Genomic DNA, 23,175 nt, shown 5'->3' on the forward strand with positions numbered 1-23,175 from the left:
TAGAAAATAGTAAAAATAAATAAAAACCCTGGAATGAGTAGGTGTGTCCAAACTTTTGACTGGTACTGTACTTTAACAGAAACAAGGAGCATCCATGTAACGCAATACATGGGCGGGAGGAGGAGGAAGAAGAATGGAGTTTGAAAAAATTGAATGAGGATGTCATAAAATGGACACCGGACTGAGTATAAAGATAATGTGATTGCATCACATGCATGGGGCAAGGGAATATGCCATTAATGGGATTGAATTGATATAAATACATTGATATATTAACATTAAATTAACAGCCTTTCACAACAATGCTACTCTATTATCAAATGTAATAGATCACAATAGAAATGTGCCAGTTAAATAGCTAACTAGGAAGTTTATCTCAATTAAATGCATTATTAATCCAAATCAAATTTACTGGAGACTATTGTCAAACAATGTTCTTGTAATTATGGTCAGTATAATGGAATGACACTGCTCCATATATTTTTTAATGGTGTTATTCATAGCAATAAGGGAGACATTTGTTATTTGAAGTCCATGTGTTTCTGTCAGTGGATACATCTTCTAAAGATACAGCTTTCTAAAGATCTGTACATATATTTGTCTCAAGATGTAGACAAGGTTAATAAGTCTCTTAAAGATATAAACACAAACTTTGAACTTGTCTGATTAAAATGCTCTTTTAAATGTTTTATGCATTTATACTGCATGGATGATTATGTAACTTATGCAAATATCGGATTATTTGTAAGATGGAGGACAACAACATGGCATAGATACAGGCAGAAGTTTGAACAATGGGAACTCACTTCTGACTAAGCAAAAGACTAAATGCACCACCCCTTCCCATAGCATTAACGGTAGCCTTATCAACAAATATTATCTCTGATTTGCTGTTTAGTTGGAAATGAAAATCTTTGTCGCCTCATGCAATAGCACTAGCATGTGGATTATGATCTTGGTGATGAGCTAAGCTATGTCATTGGACCAGCCACATAGTGCACATGATGCATACATGTATAAATGGAATGGAGCCAATTTAAATATGGTACTCATGGTACTCATGGTTTAGTGATGGTCATTTTACAGAGGATGATAGTAATCATACTGCATTGGCTCAAGCTTCGTACCACTGTTATTGTTTTTGTAGGCATCCTCAACCTGAATGTGTGGGTTGATAAATGCATCCTATTATCATACATGCATAGTTGTGGTTCAGCTTATTTAGTCATGAGGTCATGCTGATGGATTTACCTTAAGACTGGTTGATTGTTTTGTGTCATTCTAATGGTTTGATGTTTCCGATGACCTGAAGTAATAATAATAATAATAATATGCCATTTAGCAGACGCTTTTATCCAAAGCGACTTACAGTCATGCGTGCATACATTTTTTGTGTATGGGTGGTCCCGGGGATCGAACCCACTACCTTGGCGTTACAAGCGCCGTGCTCTACAAGCTGAGCTACAGAGGACCACACGAAGTCATCCTAAAAGGAGGCAGCAGCCATGCCAGAATAAGCCTCTTCATTTTGTTCTCCTTTCTGCCTCACCTTTGTGATAATGTGATAATGTCATAATGTGATGTGATCATGTCATAATGTAATAATGTCATAATGTCATAATGTCATGATGTGATCATGTGATAAATCATAATGTCATAATGTGAAAATGCATTTCTTGATGAATTTTTGCCTTATCTAATTCTCTCAATGATAACAGAGCTAGCTATTTACGTTTGGATACTCCTATATAATCTATTTTGGAAGTTTCAAGTGAAGATCAAAGGGGCAATCAGCAGCTGAAACTATAGCACAGTAGCTCCTGTTCCGCTAGCAAGCTGAGGGATAGGGCTGGAGACATGCAACCTCTCTCAAATTCATAGACAGAGCTATGGATGAAAGGACTGACCATCCATGATATCAGAATGATAGTTTTAACCGTGTTTTGAGGCTTTATAGTGTTTGTCTACATTTACTTTGTTTACAAACATTGGAGTAAAACAAGACAATATGTTGGGTTCTGATTGGTTGTGACAGTTGAACTAAGCTCATGAGGCATTCATAAGTTGCATTTTTCAAGACTCAATGGGTACATATCATTAATTTATAAGTCCGAAAATGGATGTAGCAATTGCAGATTGCCTCTAATAAAAGTCTGTAGTATTACTATAACGGTTCAATACAATAGCTGATGAATGAGTAGAGCATACAAAAGTATGGACCAAAGGGCCAGGGGTGATAGCATTCTTCCTCCATTTGGTGTAATGTTTACAAAGATCCAGACCTTATAAATGCCTTCCTAGGTGTTATATAGCTGTAAATGATATTATTCTGGCCTGGTTAATGCATGACCTATTTATCTTATATGGTAACATTACCATATGCTGGGTCCATGTCCAGTGCGACACATATCTTCTAATAAAACAAAGTCAAACGCGTCTCTCTAACAAACTTGGCCAAGAAATGATGTGTTACTCTTCAGGCAGTAGGCATTGCAGGCTTTTAACAATACATAATTATTCATCTTGCCAACAATTTGTTTATCAGCTCTCTTCCAGTTTGTGAGAAATGATGAGGGAGGGCTTGAAGTTGTGGCTGATAAGGCTGAAGACAATGGTACAAAGACAACGTGACTTATATGTCAACTTAGTAAGTGAAAATTCCTCTGTGAAATAGTGATCTAGAGCAGTAGCATTCAGTGTCAAACACAATCACTATTATGTACATTAACATCAATATATTCACGCTTGAATCTTCTCTCCTAACATTTTGATGAGCAATAAGGCAAAGATGACTTGCTATCTGTTAAATTGCATGTAATGTAAAAAGAAAATCTGTGGTTACGCCAGTTCAGTCAACCTTTTCATCTAACCTTTGTGTACAATAGAACAATGTCTTTGGAGGGATATCACTTTGGTAAAAGTGAAAAGACATGTGCCACTGGGTCATATGCCAAGGTGTGACATAATACTGTATAGCTGTCAGTGCCCTGAGCTGAGTCAGTGTGTGTTTAACCTGTTTTCAGGAGGTTCTAGCTTGTAGAACAATTTGTTATCATTGAATCGACATGGGACAGACCTGTGACCTCCGTTGTCAACTTCACATATGACGTTCTGTTCCGCTAGCATGCAACCCAGCGTGAAACAGCATTCACCTACAGCCAGTCTCGCTAGGCCAAACTTACATGCAGACTAATATGAAACTATGGAGTCTGGTGACGTAATACTAACTTCCAGCTAACAATGTGAAACAACGGCTGGTAATGTACAATGTCCCTGGCTGTGTATGTCATAAATCAGGCTCAGATGCCTCTGTACTCCAAATCAGCAAAATCAGGACTGCTTACCCCTGACATCCACATATTCGTGCTGACCAAAAAACATTGCCCCCCAAACCCCCCTCTGCACTGTTTTGAATGTTGTGAAAACAAACCTTATGTATTCATAGTCTCTTTGATTTACCTTAAGCTTGGCACCTTGGAAACCTTGAATTCATCAGTTGGAGAAGGCTGATGGTATCAGTACAAGCAGGGTTTGCAGGTAAAGCAGGGTTTGCCTGCATTTGTCTGGAAGGTGTCATCTCCTGTGATATGTGCTCTTGGTTCCTTTCAAGGTTGCCATGGTGATTATTTAAGTCCAACCTACTATCAACAAACCTTTTAAATATATGGACTGGGAGAATCCTTAATTTTAAATTTTTCCCACTCTGTAACTGAATGTAAACAATGCATCAAAAGAGAAGCTATTTTGTCTGGCTCCTGATATGCATTGTTGATGTGTTCCCTACAGATTGTGATTTTGTGCTACTGTTATTTATAGTATTTGTGTGGGTGTTTAAAAATACGACTGAAAATGCATTGCATGGAGAGAGACAGCAGACATGGTCAATGTTATTTAAATAGGAAGTGCAGTTAAATTATTACTGTGCAGCTATAACTATAACTATAACTCATAAGCTTCTTGTTATATATATATATATATATATATATATATATATATATATGCACTACCGTTCAAAAGTTTGGGGTCACTTAGAAATGTCCATTAAAATAACATCAAAATGATCAGAAATACAGTGTACACATTGTTAATGTTGTAAATGGCTATTGTAGCTGGAAACGGCTGATTGTTAATGGAATATCTACATAGGCGTATAGAGGCTCATTATCAGCAACCATCAGTCCTGTGTTCCAATGGCACGTTGTGTTTGCTAATCCAAGTTTATCATTTTAAAAGGCTAATTGATCATTAGAAAACCCTTTTGCAATTATGTTAGCACAGCTGAAAACTGTTGTTATTAAAGAAGCAATAAAACTGGCCTTCTTGAGAATAGTTGAGTATCTGGAGCATCAGCAATTGTGGGTTCGATTACAGGCTCAAAATGGCCAGAAAAAAATAAAAAATTTCTGAAACTCATCAGTCTATTCTTGTTCTGAGAAATGAAGGCTATTCCATGCGAGAAATTGCCAAGAAACTGAAGATCTCGTACAAAGCTGTGTACAACTCCCTTTACAGAAGGGATTTCAATGTTTGTCTATGTAGATATTCCATAAAAAATCAGCCGTTTCGAGCTACAATAGCCCTTTACAACATTAACAATGTCTACACTGTATTTCTGATCAATTTTATGTTATTTTAATGGACAAAAAAATTGCTTTTATTTAAAAAACAAGGACATTTCTAAGTGACCCCAAACGTATATATACACTACATTCCCAAAAGTATGTGGACACCTGCTCGTCAAACATCTCATTCCAAAATCATGGGCAATAATATGGAGTTGGTCCCCCCTTTGCTGCTATAACAGCCTCCACACTTTTTGGAAGGCTTTCCACGCAATGTTAGAACATTGCTGCGGGGACTAGCTTTCATTCAGCCACAAGAGCATTTGTGAGCTTGGGCACTGATGTTGGGCGATTAGGCCTGGCTCGCAGTCAGCGTTCCAATTCATCCCAAAGGTGTTCGATGGGGTTGAGGTCAGGGCTCTGTGCAGGCCAGTCAAGTTCTTCCACACCGATCTCAACAAAACAGTTCTGTATGGACCTCGCTTTGTGCATGGGGGCATTGTCATGCTGAAACAGGAAAGGGCCTTCCCCCAAACTGTTGCTACAATGTTGGAAGCACAGAATCGTCTAGAATGTAATTGTATGCTGTAGCGTTAAGATTTCCCTCCACTGGAACTAAGGAGCCTGAACCATGAAAAACTGCCCCAGTTCATTATTCATCCTGCACCAAACTTTACAGTATGCATTCGGGCAGGTAGCGTTCTCCTGGCATCCGCCAAACCCAGATTTGTCCGTCAGACTGCCAGATGGTTTCCACTGCTCCAGAGTCCAATTGCGGCTAGCTTTACACCACTCCAGCCAACGCTTGGCATTGCACATGGAGATCTTAGGCTTGTGTGCGGCTGCTCGGTCATAGAAACCGATTTCATGAAGCTCTCATCTAACAGTTCTTGTGCTGACATTGCTTCCAGAGGCAGTTTGGAACTCGGTAGTAAGTGTTGCAATCGAGGACAGATTATTTTTACGCGCTACGCGCTTCAGCACTCGGCGGTCCCGTTCTGTGAGCTTGTGTGGCCTACCACTTCGCGACTGAGCCGTTGCTGCTCCTAGACGTTTCTACTTCATAATAACAGAACTTACAGTTGACCAAAGCAGCTCTAGCAGGGCATACATTTGCCAAACTGACTTCTTGGAAAGGTGGCATCCTATGACAGTGCCATGTTGAACGCCACTGAGCTCTTCAGTAAGGCCATTCTATTTTCAATGTTTGTCTATGGAGATTGCATGGCTGTGTGCTCGATTTTATACACCTGTCAGCAATGGGTGTGGCTGAAATAGCTGAATCCACTAATTTGAAGGGGTGTCTACATACTTTTGGCCATGTAGTGTATATACAGTATCAGTCAAAATTTGGACACACCTACTCATTCAAGGGTTTTTCTTTATTTTTACTATTTTCTACATTGTAGAATAATAGTGAAGACATCAAAACTATGAAAGAACACATATGGAATCATGTAGTAACAAAAAAGTGTTCAACAAATCAAAATAAAGGTTATATTTGAGATTCTTCAAGTAGCCACCCTTTGCCTTGATGACAGCTTTGCACACTCTTGGTATTCTCTCAACCAGCTTCATGAGGTAGTCACCTGGAATGCATTTCAATTAACAGGTGTGCCTTGTTAAAAGTGAATTTGTGGAATTTCTTTCTTAATGCGTTTGAGCCAATCAGTTATGTTGTGACAAGGTAGGGGTGGTAAACAGAAGATAGCCCTATTTGGTAAAAGACCAAGTCCATATTATGGCACGAACAGCTCAAATAAGCAAAGAGAAACGACAGTCTATCATTACTTTAAGACATGAAGGTCAGTCAATCCGGAAAATGTCAATAACGTTTCTTCAAGTGCAGTCGCAAAAACCATCAAGCGCTATGATGAAACTGACTCTCATGAGGACCGCCACAGGAAAGGAAGACCCAGAGTTACTTCTGCTGCAGAGGATAAGTTCATTAGAGTTAACTGCACCTCAGATTGCAGCCCAAAATAAATGCTTCACAGAGCTCAAGTAACAGACACATCTCAACATCAACTGTTCAGAGGAGACTGCATGAATCAGGCCTTCATGGTCGAATTGCTGCAAAGAAACCACTACTAAATGACACCAATAAGAAGAAGAGACTTGCTTGGGCCAAGAAACATGAGCAATGGACATTAGACCGGTGGAAATCTGTCCTTTGGTCTGATGAGTCCAAATTTGAGATTTTTGGTTCCAACCGCCGTGTGTGTGGTTCCCACCGTGAAGCATGGGGGAGGAGTTGTGATGGTGTGGGGGTGCGTTGCTGGTGACACTGTCTCTGATTTATTTAGAATTCAAGACACACTTAACCAGCATGGCTACCACAGCATTCTGCAGCGATATGCCATCCCATCTGGTTTGGGCTTAGTGGGACTATCATTTGTTTTTCAACAGGACAATGACCCAACACACCTCCAGGCTGTGTAAGGGCTATTTTACCAAGAAGGAGAGTGATGGAGTGCTGCATCAGATGACCTGGACTCCACAATCCCCCGACCTCAACCAAATTGAGATGGTTTAGGATGAGTCGGACCGCAGAGTGAAGGAAAAGCAGCCAACAAGTGCTCAGGATATGTGGGAACTCCTTCAAGACTATTGGAAAAGCATTCCAGGTGAAGCTGGTTGAGAGAATGCCAAGAGTGTGCAAAGCTGTCATCAAGGCAAAGGGTGGCTATTTGAAGAATCTCAAATCTCAAATATATATTGATTTGTTTAACACTTTTTTGTTTACTACATGATTCCATATGTGTTATTTCATAGATTTGATGACTTCAATATTATACTACAATGTAGAAAATAGTAAAAATAAAGAAAGCCCTTGAATGAGTAGGTGTTCTAAAACTTTTGACCGATAGTGTGTACAGTGGCTTGCGAAAGTATTCACCCCCCTTGGCATTTTTCCTATTTTGTTGCCTTACAACCTGGAATTAAAATGGATTTTTTGGGGGTTTGTATCATTTGATTTACACAACATGCCTACCACTTTGAAGATGCAAAATATTTTTTATTGTGAAACAAACAAGAAATAAGACACAAAAACAGAAAACTTGAGCGTGCATAACTATTCATAACTATTCAGTCAATACTTTGTAGAGCCACCTTTTGCAGCAATTACAGCTGCAAGTCTCTTGGGGTATGTCTCTATAAGCTTGGCACATCTAGCCACTGGGATTTTTGCCCATTCTTCAAGGCAAAACTGCTCCAGCTCCTTCAAGTTGGATGGGTTCCGCTGGTGTACAGCAATCTTTAAGTCATACCACAGATTCTCAATTGGATTGAGGTCTGGGCTTTGACTAGGCCATTCCAAGACATTTAAATGTTTCCCCTTAAACCACTCGAGTGTTGCTTTAGCAGTATGCTTAGGATCATTGTCCTGTTGGAAGGTGAACCTCCGTCCCAGTCTCAAATCTCTGGAAGACTGAAACAGGTTTCCCTCAAGAATGTCCCTGTATTTAGCGCCATCCATCATTCCTTCAATTCTGACCAGTTTCCCAGTCCCTGCCGATGAAAAACATACCCACAGCATGATGCTGCCACCACCATGCTTCACTGTGGGGATGGTGTTCTCGGGGTGATGAGAGGTGTTGGGTTGGCGCCAGACATAGTGTTTTCCTTGATGGCAAAAATATATAAATTTTAGTCTCATCTGACCAGAGTACCTTCTTCCATATGTTTGGGGAGTCTCCCACATGGCTTTTGGCGAACACATTTACATTACATTTTACTCATTTAGCAGACGCTCTTATCCAGAGCGACTTACAGTTAGTGAATGCATACATGTTTTTTAAATACTGGCCCCCCGTGGGAAACAAACCCCCATCCCTGCCGGCCAAACCCTCCCCTACCTTGGACGATGCTGGACCAATTGTGCGCCGCCCATGGGTCTCCCGGTCTCGGCCGGCTGCGACAGAGCCTGGACTCGAACCAGGATCTCTAGTGGCACAGCTAGCACTGTGAAGCAGTGCCTTAGACCCCTGCGCCACTCAGGAGTCCAAACGTCTTTGCTTATTTTTTTCTTTAAGCAATGGCTTTTTTCTGGCCACTCTTCCATAAAGCCCAGCTCTGTGGAGTGTACGGCTTAAAAGGGTCCTATGGACAGATACTCCAATCTCCACTGTGGAGCTTTGCAGCTCCTTCAGGGTTATCTTTGGTCTCTGTTGCCTCTCTGATTAATGCCCTCCTTGCCTGGTCCGTGAGTTTTGGTGGGCGGCCATCTCTTGGCAGGTTTGTTGTGGTGCCATATTCTTTCCATTTTTTAATAATGGATTGAATGGTGCTCCGTGGGATGTTAAAAGTTTCTGATATTTTTTTATAACCCAACACTGATCTGTACTTCTCCACAACTTTGTCCCTGACCTGTTTGGAGAACTCCTTGGTCTTTATGGTGCCGCTTGCTTGGTGGTGCCCCTTGCTTAGTGGTGTTGCAGACTCTGGGGCCTTTCAGAACAGGTGTATATATACTGAGATCATGTGACACTTAGATTGCACACAGGTGGACTTTATTTAACTAATTATGTGACTTCTGAAGGTAATTGTTTGCACCAGATCTTATTTAGGGGCTTCATAGCAAAGGGGGTGAATACATATGCACGCACCACTTTTCCTTTATTTATTTTCTAGAATTTCTTGAAATAAGTTATTTTTTTCATTTCACTTCACCAATTTTGACTATTTTATGTATCCAAATAAAAATCCATTTAAATTACATGTTGTAATGCAACAAAATAGGAAAAATGCCAAGGGGGTGAATACTTTTGCAAAGCACTGTAACTCCATGAATAAGGAAAGAGAACTGACATCTATGATGAATACCCAGTTGGTTGCGTCTCCAGGGGTGGGGGCAAATTACCTTTTTATTAATTTACAGTAAACATATATTAATGATACTCTAATGAGTGATCACAGCATGCTGTGTTAGAACAATGACATCCGATGACGTTCAGAAATACACCAATCAGTACAAGAGCACTTCTGCTGAAATAAGTTATCTACTTCACTGGCTTCATGGTCAACACTTGGTGCAGTCCATAACAATTATCAATCTACAGACTTTCAATGAAATATCTACTAACCCTAACTCTAACCTTAACCCTTATCCTAACCCTAAACTCATCTCCAGCAACACCCCCGACCTTCAACATAATATGTGGAAATTGCACGTTTTTATGTTTTGTAGTAAAAACAGAGGAGAATAGGTGTTTCCAATGACATCATCGCTGTGCATCAAGTGATTTTAACCAATTTAGATTAGGCATTGCCTACTAATTGGTTGATGATGTCATTTGAAACACTTTTTTACTACAAAACATAGAAACGCGCCATTTTCACATATGTTGATGATGGGGTGGTGCTGGAGATGATGAATATGAAGTTGATATTTTATTTTATTACCCTTTAACCAAAACCCTAGCCCTAACTCTAACCTTAACCTTAACCCTAACCCTTATTCTAAACCTGACCTTAACCCTAACTGTAACAATGTAATTATGCTAATATTCCAACCTCTCATATAAGGTCAGAACCAACTGTTTGAGGAAAGATATGTAAAAAAAAATACAAATAAACCCACAAGTAACACGGCAAGCTACTATTATCAGCGAATCTTCTTGAATCCCTTGCCATTTTGACATTAATTCAAGCTTGAGATGAGCCTCTTTTGTAAGCAGGAGTAATTGTTAAGCTCCAAGGAGACATCAACATTTCAGCAAACATGCCTGCAAACATTTCCACACACATTTAAAGAAAATTCCATTATTGCAATTGCCATAGATTATCTGACCAACAAAGCTAACATCAAGCCAACCAAACAGAATCATATAAGGCAGAGGGTGGTTTCACATTGCAGTGTTCCAATCTAAGGTGTTGTGGGGAGAAGTGGCTTTGTGATGTCCTATAATTGCATTGACTATCACACATCAAGATTGTGACACCGTTACGATGCAGCATTGTGAGTCATTGGAAAAGCGGGCAAATTGAAAATCCATGCTTCAATTACAGTGGACTATGATTGACTGACACGAAATCATGTGAATGACATTACTCGAAATCATGTGAATGACATTTGCAAAAGGGAGAACAACAATCTCTTACATACATTTTCATGAGATGATTGTTACCATTGTTTTCCCTAAATTCTTCCGTGAATGTCAAACATGACCTTTGTTTCATTATCAAATGTGAAATGCTTCTACATTATATTTTTATTTAATTTTTAAAGGTAGACCCAGAGAAATGACGTTGCCATGAGCAGCACCACAGATATTGAGATGAGCGAGATGCAACACTTCGCTCTCACACAGTCACACACAGTATCTGCGCATGTGCAAGGGTTCGCTTCACGCTGTTAGTGTGGTAGCGACGGGCCCAAAACAGTGGAGAAGTTGAGCCTCGCGCTTTAACGATCTTAGTTGTTGCGGAAATTGATCCACTATGCTGTTTACTTTCTGCATCTACGTCATATCGCTTAGGCTACCTTTTAGGTTCTCAGCTTCTTGATCATAGGATATATATATATATGTATATACAGTGGGGAGAACAAGTATTTGATACACTGCCGATTTTGCAGGTTTTCCTACTTACAAAGCATGTAGAGGTCTGTAATTTTTATCATAGGTACACGTCAACTGTGAGAGACGGAATCTAAAACAAAAATCCAGAAAATCACATTGTATGATTTTTAAGTAATTAATTTGCATTTTATTGCATGACATAAGTATTTGATACATCAGAAAAGCAGAACTTAATATTTGGTACAGAAACCTTTGTTTGCAATTACAGAGATCATAAGTTTCCTGTAGGTCTTGACCAGGTTTGCACACACTGCAGCAGGGATTTTGGCCAACTCCTCCATACAGACTTTCTCCAGATCCTTCAGGTTTCGGGGCTGTCGCTGGGCAATATGGACTTTCAGCTCCCTCCAAAGATGTTCTATTGGGTTCAGGTCTGGAGACTGGCTAGGCCACTCCAGGACCTTGAGATGCTTCTTACGGAGTCACTCCTTAGTTGCCCTGGCTGTGTGTTTCAGGTCGTTGTCATGCTGGAAGACCCAGCCACGACCCATCTTCAATGCTCTTACTGAGGAAAGGAGGTTGTTGGCCAAGATCTCGCGATACATGGCCCCATCTATCCTCCCCTCAATACTGTGCAGTCGTCCTGTCCCCTTTGCAGAAAAGCATCCCCAAAGAATGATGTTTCCACCTCCATGCTTCACGGTTGGGATGGTGTTCTTGGGGTTGTACTCATCCTTCTTCTTCCTCCAAACACGGCGAGTGGAGTTTAGACCAAAAAGCTCTATTTTTGTCTCATCAGACCACATGACCTTCTCCCATTCCTCCTCTGGATCATCCAGATGGTCATTGGCAAACTTCAGACGGGCCTGGACATGCGCTGGCTTGAGCAGGGGGACCTTGCGTGCGCTGCAGGATTTTAATCCATGACGGCGTAGTGTGTTACTAATGGTTTTCTTTGAGACTGTGGTCCCAGCTCTCTTCAGGTCATTGACCAGGTCCTGCCATGTAGTTCTGGGCTGATCCCTCACCTTCCTACATTTACATTTACATTTTAGTCATTTAGCAGACGCTCTTATCCAGAGCGACTTACAGGAGCAATTAGGGTTAAGTGCCTTGCTCAAGGGCACATTTACGTCATTTAGCAGACGCTCTTATCCAGAGCGACTCACAAATTGGTGCATTCACCCTATAGCCAGTGGGAAAACCACTTTACAATTTTTTTTTTTGGGGTGGGGGGGGGGGGGGGGGGTAGAAGGATTACTTTATCCTATCCCAGGTAATCCTTAAAGAGGTGGGGTTTCAAATGTCTCCGGAAGGTGGTGAGTGACTCCGCTGTCCTGGCGTCGTGAGGGAGCTTGTTCCACCATTGGGGTGCCAGAGCAGCGAACAGTTTTGACTGGGCTGAGCGGGAACTATGCTTCCGCAGAGGAAGGGGAGCCAGCAGGCCAGAGGTGGATGAACGCAATGCCCTCGTTTGGGTGTAGGGACTGATCAGAGCCCGAAGGTACAGAGGTGCCGTTCCCCTCACTGCTCCATAGGCAAGCACCATGGTCTTGTAACGGATGCGAGCTTCAACTGGAAGCCAGTGGAGTGTGCGGAGGAGGGGGGTGACGTGAGAGAACTTGGGAAGGTTGAACACCAGACGGGCTGCGGCATTCTGGATGAGCTGTAGGGGTTTAATGGCACAGGCAGGGAGGCCAGCCAACAGCGAGTTGCAGTAGTCCAGACGGGACTCATGATCATTGATGGCCCACAAGGTGAGATCTTGCATGGAGCCCCAGACCGAGGGTGATTGACCGTCATCTTGAACTTCTTCCATTTTCTAATAATTGCGCCAACAGTTGTTGCCTTCTCACCAAGCTGCTTGCCTATTGTCCTGTAGCCCATCCCAGCCTTGTGCAGGTCTACAATTTTATCCCTGATGTCCTTACACAGCTCTCTGGTCTTGGCCATTGTGGAGAGGTTGGAGTCTGTTTGATTGAGTATGTGGACAGGTGTCTTTTATACAGGTAACGAGTTCAAACAGGTGCAGTTAATACAGGTAATGAGTGGAGAACAGGAGGGCTTCTTAAAGAAAAACTAACAGGTCTGTGAGAGCCGGAATTATTACTGGTAGGTGATCAAATACTTATGTCATGCAATTAAATGCAAATTAATTACTTAAAAATCATACAATGTGATTTTCTGGATTTTTGTTTTAGATTCCGTCTCTCACAGTTGAAGTGTACCTATGATAAAAATGACAGACCTCTACATGCTTTGTAAGTAGGAAAACCTGCAAAATCGGCAGTGTATCAAATACTTGTTCTCCCCACTGTATATATCTACAGTGCCTTGCAAAAGTATTCATCCCCCTTGGCGTTTTTCCTATTTTGTTGCATTACAACCTGTAATTTAAATTGATTTTTATTTGGATTTCATGTAATGGACATTCACAAAATAGTCCAAATTGGTGATGTGAAATGAAAAAAATAACTAAAAAAATAAATAACGGAATAGTGGTGCGTGCATATGTATTCACCCCCTTTGCTATGAAGCCCATAAATAAGATCTGGTGCAACCAATTTGTGACACTCTGGCTCCACGGACCTTTATTCTTGAGCCAGGGGTGTTCATGTTCATTTGTTTTGGGTGTATTTCTATGTTGGGGTGTCTAGGTTGTGGTATTTCTATGTTGGGTGATTGTGCTTGTTTGTGTTCATTGACTCCCAATCGGAGGTAACGAGTGTCAGCTGTTCGGCTCGTTATCTCTGATTGGGAGCCATATTTAAGATGTAGGTTTTCTGTTGTTAGTTGTGGGTTATTGTTCCATGTTCCAGTGTCTCAGTTTCTGTTGTTGTCTATTTTGGACTTCACGCATCGTCTTTGTTTTGTTTTCGTGAGTACGTTTATTAATAAATCATGTTCACTCGCAACGCTGCGCTTTGGTCTCCTCCTTCAGACGATCGTGACAGAATAACCCACCACAACGAGACCAAGCAGCGTGGCCAGGAGCCAACGCCCTTTCCAAATCTAGCGGATATCCACTTCGACTGGGTCAAGCCGCGTGAGGAGGAGAGAAGTTGGACTTGGGAGGAGAGGATGGAGAGTCTGGAGAGTCTGGCGAGGAAGATAGATGCCTGGTCCACGGGGAGGAGAGACCCCCAGAAAATTTTTTGGGGGGGGCTCACGACGTCGGGGCAGAAGGTGTACGGCCCGGAGGAGTGCAAGAGGTTGGCAGATATGGCCGCCAGTACAAGGGGGCTACTGGGTGAAGCAGGGAAGGAAAGTGTTGAGGCACGGCATGAGGTACTGGGGTGTGTAACCAGTTCGGTCCGGCCCGTTCCTAGTCCCGAGGTGCAGCCAGTAGTGTGTGTTCCCCGTACGGTACGGCCTGTTCCGGCCCCTCGCACTAAGTGTACGGTGCGCGTCGCCAGCCCGGTTCAGCCTGTCCCTGCACCACGTAGGATGCCTACGGTGTGCGTCGTCAGCCCAGCCCGGCCTGTCCCTGCGCCACGTAGGATGCCTACGGTGTGCGTCGCCAGCCCAGCCCGGCCTGTTCCTGTGCCACGTAGGAAGCCTACGGTGCGCGTCAGACAGCCAGAGTCTGCCGTCTGCCCAACGGGGCCTGAACTGTCCGTCTGCCCAACGCCGTCTGAACGGCCCGTCTGCCCAACGGCGCCTGAACTGCCCGTCTGCCCAACGCCGTCTGAACTGTCCGTCTGCCAAGCGCCGCAGGAGCTGCCCGTCTGCCATGAGCCTGCAAAGCCGCCCGTCTGCCATGAGCCTACAGAGCCGTCCGCCAGACCGGAGCCGCTAGAGCTCTCCGCCAGACAGGATCAGCCAGAGCCTTCCGCCAGACAGGATCAGCCAGAGCCTTCCGCCAGACAGGATCCGCCAGAGCCAGCCAGCCAGGATCCGCCATTTAGTCCGGTACTGTCCCTTAGCCCGGTGCTGCCCCTTAGTCCGGTGCTGCCCCTTAGTCCGGTGCTGCCCCTTAGTCCGGTGCCGCCCCTTAATCCAGTGGGGTTTAGTTGGGGGGTGGTCATGAGGAAGGGTAGACGAAAGCGGAGGTTGACTAAGGTGGAGTGGGGACCACGACCTGGGCCTGAGCCGCCACCAGGGACAGACGCCCACCCAGACCCTCCCCTAGACTGTTTGCTGGTGCGCCCGGAGGTCGCACCTTTAGGGGGGGGTAATGTGACACTCTGGCTCCACGGACCTTTATTCTTGAGCCAGGGGTGTTCATGTTCATTTGTTTTGGGTGTATTTCTATGTTGGGGTGTCTAGGTTGTGGTATTTCTATGTTGGGTGATTGTGCTTGTTTGTGTTCATTGACTCCCAATCGGAGGTAACGAGTGTCAGCTGTTCGGCTCGTTATCTCTGATTGGGAGCCATATTTAAGATGTAGGTTTTCTGTTGTTAGTTGTGGGTTATTGTTCCATGTTCCAGTGTCTCAGTTTCTGTTGTTGTCTATTTTGGACTTCACGCATCGTCTTTGTTTTGTTTTCGTGAGTACGTTTATTAATAAATCATGTTCACTCGCAACGCTGCGCTTTGGTCTCCTCCTTCAGACGATCGTGACACAATTACCTTCAGAAGTCACATAATTAGTTAAATAAAGTCCACCTGTGTGCAATCTAAGTGTCACATGATCTGTCACATGATCTCAGTATATATACACCTGTTCTGAAAGGCCCCAGAGTCTGCAACACCACTAAGCAAAGGGCACCACCAAGCAAGCAGCACCATAAAGACCAAGGAGTTCTCCAAACAGGTCAGGGACAAAGTTGTGGAGAAGTACAGATCAGTGTTGGGTTATAAAATAATATCAGAAACTTTGAACATCCCACGGAGCACCATTAAATCCATTATAAAAAAATGGAAAGAATATGGCACCACAACAAACCTGCCAAGAGAGGGCCGCCCACCAAAACTCTATTTCTGGCGCAAACCCAACACCTCTCATCACCCCGAGAACACCATCCCCATAGTGAAGCATGGTGGTGGCAGCATCATGCTGTGGGTATGTTTTTCATCGGCAGGGACTGGGAAACTGGTCAAAATTGAAGGAATGATGGATGGCACTAAATACAGGGACATTCTTGAGGGAAACCTGTTTCAGTCTTCCCGAGATTTGAGACTGGGACGGAGGTTTACCTTCCAAATTGAAGGAGCTGGAGCAGTTTTGCCTTGAAGAATGGGCAAAAATCACAGTGGCTAGATGTGCCAAGCTTATAGAGACATACTCCAAGAGACTTGCAGCTGTAATTGCTGCAAAAGGTGGCTCTACAAAGTATTGACTGAATAGTTATGAATAGTTATGAATAGTTATGCACGCTCAAGTTTTCTGTTTTTGTGTCTTATTTCTTGTTTGTTTCACAATAAAAAATATTTTGCATCTTCAAAGTGGTAGGCATGTTGTGTAAATCAAATGATACAAACCCCCCAAAAATCCATTTTAATTCCAGGTTGTAAGGCAACAAAATAGGAAAAATGCCAAGGGAGGTGAATACTTTCGCAAGCCACTGTATATGACTGTTTATTCAATGCTATCTATTTCAAAAGCTGACCCCTGCTTGGTTGTTATTGAGGCAAAGTGTGGGAATTTATTGACCATCGACCACAGGTTGGCTACTGCAGTGATAATGTTAATTAATCAATACAGAGTGCTATCAGTGGCACAATTAAGGCTGTATTTCATGTTCCACAAGCAAGTTGGTCCTTTGCAAGGGCAGCTCTACTATCTGTCAGTTCAAACTAGTGCATTAGTCTATATTATCCTGACAAAATTAATCCCTGGTTGTGGATCTCATTAATGTTGCACTGGGGGGGACATTTTGTGGTGAAAAACAAGGTAATTTATAGTGCCTTTGGTAATGAACTACAATGCACTTGCTTTTGACCTGCAGGTTATATTTGAGCTTATGATTATCAGTCATGCTAACAAATAAAATATGACAAAACTATGCCAACACATATGGTCCTGAACCCAAATGCCAACCTACAGTATTATAGTACAAACACAATGTGCATTGGACCAGAAAGTCCCCTACTGTTATACTGTTAGAGACAATAACAGTATACAGATGTCTGAGGGTGTCCAACATCAAACAAATCCAGCATCATCTGGTTACAGCCTGAGCATGTTTTAGGCACATTTGGTGTGCTCAATGAGTGTCAACAATTTGGAGAGATGGCATGTCCCATCTGCAGACTGTCTATTTATTTGTGTGAAATATGCTAGGGTAGAGAGACAAAATGGTTACACCATCTAAAGCTTATTGAACTACTGTAGCCCTTTCTGAGTCAAGCATGTTGTCAAGTGCATAGTTTTACAGAGAAATATGGTATACCAAGTCCATCTTCTTCTTAAAAAAAGGTACCTTCTTTAACCTTCCATGTCCTTCACGGATTACTAATGTGCTGAGTAATGGTGTTTCGGCATAAAGTGATACATTTTTTACTAAATGTGAACAGAAAGTAATGTCTTCTACCAGACAACAGTATGATTAGTCATATTCACCCAATATAATGGCTGTGGTTGGTAGCGTCCATGCAAAATGTCATTTTTTTTGTGTTTCAGTTTTTATTGCTGCTTATGATTTCAGAGATCTTTCGATTTTGTAATTTGATGGTAACATAGTTATCAAAATATTTTCTCAGAAACGTTGACAAAGCTTTGATGATTCTGCATTTTTTCATTCTCCATTTGTTTCCAAAAATAGTGTTTTTCTTACATATGAACAGACCCCCCATGCTTGTAGTTTCATCGTTATTTGTCAATGTAGAGCTCTAGTCTAGACAATTGTGGACTGTTTATATTTCTGACATAACGGTTCTTAGAACAACAACATGGTTCTTAGAATAACACATTTTCTTAGAATAGCAACATGGTTCTTAGAATACATCAACATATATGAAATTGAGAGTAATGTTTTACAGTGGCAGGTAATAAAAAATACCCCTAACCTTTCAGCTACTCTCCTTGAAAAACATGTCTGTCTTCTTTCTATGAGTGGTTTTGGATTGACACAAATGTCTGCCTGGGATTATTAGCAACAAGCACATTTAATTGAAATCATTGCTTGACATCTCCATGCAGAAACACACTCTGTTTATTTACTTTAGCTAATGATTCTTGGCAATGAATGTCAGGATTTAACCTTGTTACTCTTTCATTGCAAAGCTTGAGAGGTTAAAAGGACAATGGCATAATCTCCTTTCATCAAAGATTCTACACCTCTTTGATGAGGTATAATGACTTGGTATAATCATGGTGTGTGCAAGCGTTGTTGTGTGTGCTGTATTTCTCACCTTGGGGAACAGTTCAGAATAGTGATTGCAAGTTGTCTCGCTGTTCCAGGTAAGATTATGATTAAGGCCAATGGGTTTGGGTATCTTTTTAGTTTGAGTCCATCAGTTAACAATACAAAATTACTCCTCTTTCATGCATACTGCTTTTCAGTCATAAGCCAAGATATTGGAGGGCCCCCTCATGCTGCTCACCATATAAAACAGCGAGAGATGAGACGTGAAATGGAGAACTGAGGAAAATTGACCATACTTTTGCATATGTCAACACTTTAAAACATACCCAAATACACACATATATATATATATATATATATATATATATATATATATATATATATATTTAATGTTTGTGAAGAGAGGTTCTTGTGTTCAGGCCTGAGGCTTCTAATGGGTAATGGAAGGGAGTGATGTGTTGTGCTACAACAATGCTGTTTCAGTGGCATACTTGAGGACAGTAAATAGCTGTTTCACACCTTTTCTAAAGTATGAGTCATGCATAATATTCCTGAATTTACAGCATGTAAATTCTTACATTGGTCATCTAAAAGATCCATATTATATCTAATGTCTGTCTTTGATTTTGTCCTCAGGTCAAACTTGTGGTGGTGTTGTACAAGGACTAAATGGAACAATAGAGAGTCCTGGCTTTCCCCACGGCTACCCAAACTATGCCAACTGTACCTGGATCATCATCACAGGAGAACGAAACAGGATACAGTTATCATTTCACACCTTTGCTCTTGAAGAGGACTGTGACATCGTCTCTATTTATGACGGACAACCACAGCCAGGAAACCTGAAAATGAGGTAACAGACTTTACTTGCCCATATGCATTTTTCTATGTAGGTCTACTGGGTGGTGATCTGAGAATATTTCTTAACAATGGCTTGGTTTTGCATTCATTGGATTTTAGTGCTACTGTATTGTTGTAACGTTAGTGGTCCTGTGTGGCGCTAGCAATGTCAAGGTTGTTAATATACAGTTAATATACACCCCTTGACTTTTTCCACATTTTGTGGTGTTACAGCCTGAATTTAAAATTGATTACATTTAGATTTTGTGTCACTGGTTTACACAAAATACCCCATAAATGTCAAAGTGGAAGGACATTGTTTTATTTTTTATTATTTATATTAATAAAAAATGAAAAGCTGAAATGTCTTGAGTCAATAAGTATTCAACCACTTTGTTATGGCAAGCCTAAATAGGTTCAGGAGTAAAAATGTGCTTAACAAGTCACATAATAAGTTGCATGGACTCACTCTGTGTGCAATAATAGTGTTTAATATGATTTTTGAATGACTACCTCATCTCTGTACCCCACACATACAATTATCTGTAAGGTCCCTCAGTCGAGCAGTGAATTTCAGACACAGATTCAACCACAAAAATCAGGGAGGTTTTCAAATGCTTCGCAAAGAAGGGCCCCTACTGGTAGATGGGTAAATGTAAAAACATTGAATATTCCTTTGAGCATGGTGAAGTTATTAATTAGGGACAGATTGACATTTACAGAATGGTTACCTGGAGGAAAATGGGGGAGGGTCACACTTTTTCAATTTCAGTCAAGGGGATGGTTTTGATTTTTTTTATATCTAGTCCAGAGGAGGGTCATGTAATTTGTAATTGACTAAATTAGTTGGTTTACAATTAGTTGCTTGTTAGGCTATATATGGATGTGTGCCCGATGCCGCCTCTCATCTCTGATTCTCAGCTGGGCGTGCAATGTCAATTGCACCTATAGGCTATTTAGTGTGGTCTCAATCAAACAATCCATAGCCTATAGGCTATAGGCTACGAAGTGCATGCTCAGAGAAGCACAGAGCAAAGTTATATTTCTAAGAAAGCTGCTGGGATGTTGTAAATGAAACTAGGCTACATTACACACTGCAATGGGTATTACAACCCTGAGCCCCGGCCTGCTCTGCACTTGCTGATCAAAAAATGGCTGTGCTGTGTAGGGCTACGGTGGCAGGTTAGGAGGAGAGTGAAATGTTTCTTTCAAAAAAAAAAAAGGGATTATGCCTAGTCCAAAAAAAATGCACTATCTTGTGTGCGGACTAGCCTATGTTCTGTTCAGTTTGAGAAGGAGAGCGTGAAGATTAGAAGGAGGTCAAGTTTGATAGCTTCCTACTACTATAATTCATCCATTTTGAATTCAGGCTGTAGCACAACAAAAACTAAATGAGGAATAAGTCAAGTGGTGTGAATACTTTCTAAAGGCACTGTACATGCTGACATGACAGCTTATTTCAGCATATCGAATTTTGTGCTATTGCGCTACACATTGTTGTTTTGTTGTGTTGAACATTCCTGTGTACCCACTGAATAGTTATATTGGTGTTATAAAGGCATTCATTCATTCCCAATTGTACTTAAAGTACCACAGTGAGTCTTTATCTTGCTATAAAAGAGACAATCAACTCAAAACTTCTGAAACAAGTGAACATTTGTAACGACATGCAGGCTAAACGGCTTTCCTGTGGTTGCCAAGGTTGCACTTCCCAGGTTTGAAGTATGCCGATAGGTTGGTACGGAGGGCACCCTCTGGGTGTTGAAGTGAGTAATGGGGACCTACAATCAATAAAGGCAATCTCAAAATACCTGTGCTCCAAGTGAAAATGGAATGGCTTTAATTAGATGCAGAATGTTTTAAGTAACAGATGATTGACACAACTATTTGCATAAAGAGGGTGAAGATAAGCTTTTGCCGCTGAAAAGTATTTACCAAGTAAATATGTGAGTGGTAATTGAAAGTGTTGACCAACTTAGTGGCATTGTGGTTTGAGTGTTCACCCTGAGATTGGAATGTTGGGAGTTCGATTCCCCGGTCGAGTCACACCAAAGACTCTAAAAATGGGATCTGGTGCTTCTCTGCTTGGCAATCAGTATTAAGGAGATAGATTGGGGGTAAGGCCTTGTGATTGACTAGTGTCCTGTCCAGGGGGTGTAGTTGTACATCAAGCTGCCTCACACTACAGACACGGGAGATAGACTCCTGCACCTTTGAGCCATTCCAGCTTGTACAAGCCAAGGCTACTTACTTAATTAATTTAAATTGTGAGACAGCGCCCGCTCAATGTGATTACATGCATAGCACCTAGTATAATGACGCAGATGTAACATGCATTCTTCTGTTGCAAGCAGAAGTCTAGGGCGTAAAGAGAAGCCCATTAAGTTTTTATGTAGCATATACAGGGCCTTCAGAAAGTATTCATAGCCCTTGACCTATTCCACATATTATTACAGCCTGAATAAAAAATTGTTTAAATATATTTTTTCCTCACCCATCAACACACAATACCCGATAATGACAACATGAAAACATGTTTTTAGAAATTTTAGCAAATTTATTGAAAATGAAGTACAGAAATATATAATTTACATAAGTATTCACACGTCTGAGTCAATACTTTATAAAAGCACCTTTGGCAGCGATTACAGCTGTGAGTCTTTCTGGGTAAATCTCTAAGAGCTTTCCACACCTGGATTGTGCCCATTATTTTTTTCAAAATTCTTCAAGCTCTGTCAAATTGGTTGTTGACCATTGCGAGACAAACATTTTCAGGTCTTGCCATAGATTTTCAAGTACATTTAAGTCAAAACTGTAACTCGGCCACTCCGGAACATTCACTGTCTTCTTGGTAAGGAACTCCAGTGTAGATTTGGCCATGTGTTTTAGATTATTGTCCTGCTGAAAGGTGAATTCATCTCCCAGTGTCTGGTGGAAATCAGACTGAACCAGGTTTTCCTCTAGGATTTTGCCTGTGCTTAGCTCCATTACGTTTATTTTTTATCCTGAATAACTCCCCAGTCCTTAACGATTACAAACATACCCATAAAATGATGCAGCCACCACTATACTTGAAAATATGGAGAGTGGTACTCATTATTGTGTTGTATTAGATTTGCCCCAAACATACAGCGGGGAAAAAAAGTATTTAGTCAGCCACCAATTGTGCAAGTTCTCCCACTTAAAAAGATGAGAGAGGCCTGTAATTTTCATCATAGGTACACGTCAACTATGACAGACAAAATGAGAGAGAATAAATCCAGAAAATCACATTGTAGTATTTTTAATGAATTTATTTGCAAATTATGGTGGAAAATAAGTATTAGGTCACCTACAAACAAGCAAGATTTCTGGCTCTCACAGACCTGTAACTTCTTCTTTAAGAGGCTCCTCTGTCCTCCACTCGTTACCTGTATTAATGGCACCTGTTTGAACTTGTTCCACACGGGGGGACCTAGTGAATGACCTGCAGAGAGCTGGGACCAAAGTAACAAAGCATACCATCAGTAACACACTACGCCTCCAGGGACTCAAAATCCTGCAGTGCCAGACGTGTCCCCCTGCTTAAGCCAGTACATGTCCAGGCCCGTCTGAAGTTTGCTAGAGTGCATTTGGATGATCCAGAAGAGGATTGGGAGAATGTCATATGGTCAGATGAAACCAAAATAGAACTTTTTGGTAAAAACTCAACTCGTCGTGTTTGGAGGACAAAGAATGCTGAGTTGCATCCAAATAACACCATACCTACTGTGAAGCATGGGGGTGGAAACATCATGCTTTGGGGCTGTTTTTCTGCAAAGGGACCAGGACGACTGATCCGTGTAAAGGAAAGAATGAATGGGGCCATGTATCGTGAGATTTTGAGTGAAAACCTCCTTCCATCAGCAAGGGCATTGAAGATGAAACGTGGCTGGGTCTTTCAGTATGACAATGATCCCAAACACACCGCCCGGGCAACGAAGGAGTGGCTTCGTAAGAAGCATTTCAAGGTCCTGGAGT

The 23,175-nt window shown here is 41.7% G+C and overlaps 1 protein-coding gene across 3 annotated transcripts in view; it reads left to right on the plus strand.

Annotated features, from left to right (window-relative positions):
- The window catches only part of LOC311101197 (CUB and sushi domain-containing protein 1-like), a gene marked incomplete at both ends in the record, with an annotated part of 408,327 nt that overhangs the window by 91,056 nt on the left and 294,096 nt on the right, over positions 1-23,175 (plus strand). For all 3 annotated transcript variants that reach the window (XM_084142297.1, XM_084142298.1, XM_084142299.1), the window contains one exon: positions 18,973-19,189. In XM_084142297.1, coding sequence (XP_083998423.1) covers positions 18,973-19,189 — 217 coding nt within the window. The remainder of the gene's footprint in view (positions 1-18,972; positions 19,190-23,175) is intronic.

This window comes from Coregonus lavaretus (genome assembly GCF_964263955.1).
Source record: "Coregonus lavaretus genome assembly, chromosome: 25".
NCBI lineage: Eukaryota > Metazoa > Chordata > Actinopteri > Salmoniformes > Salmonidae > Coregonus > Coregonus lavaretus.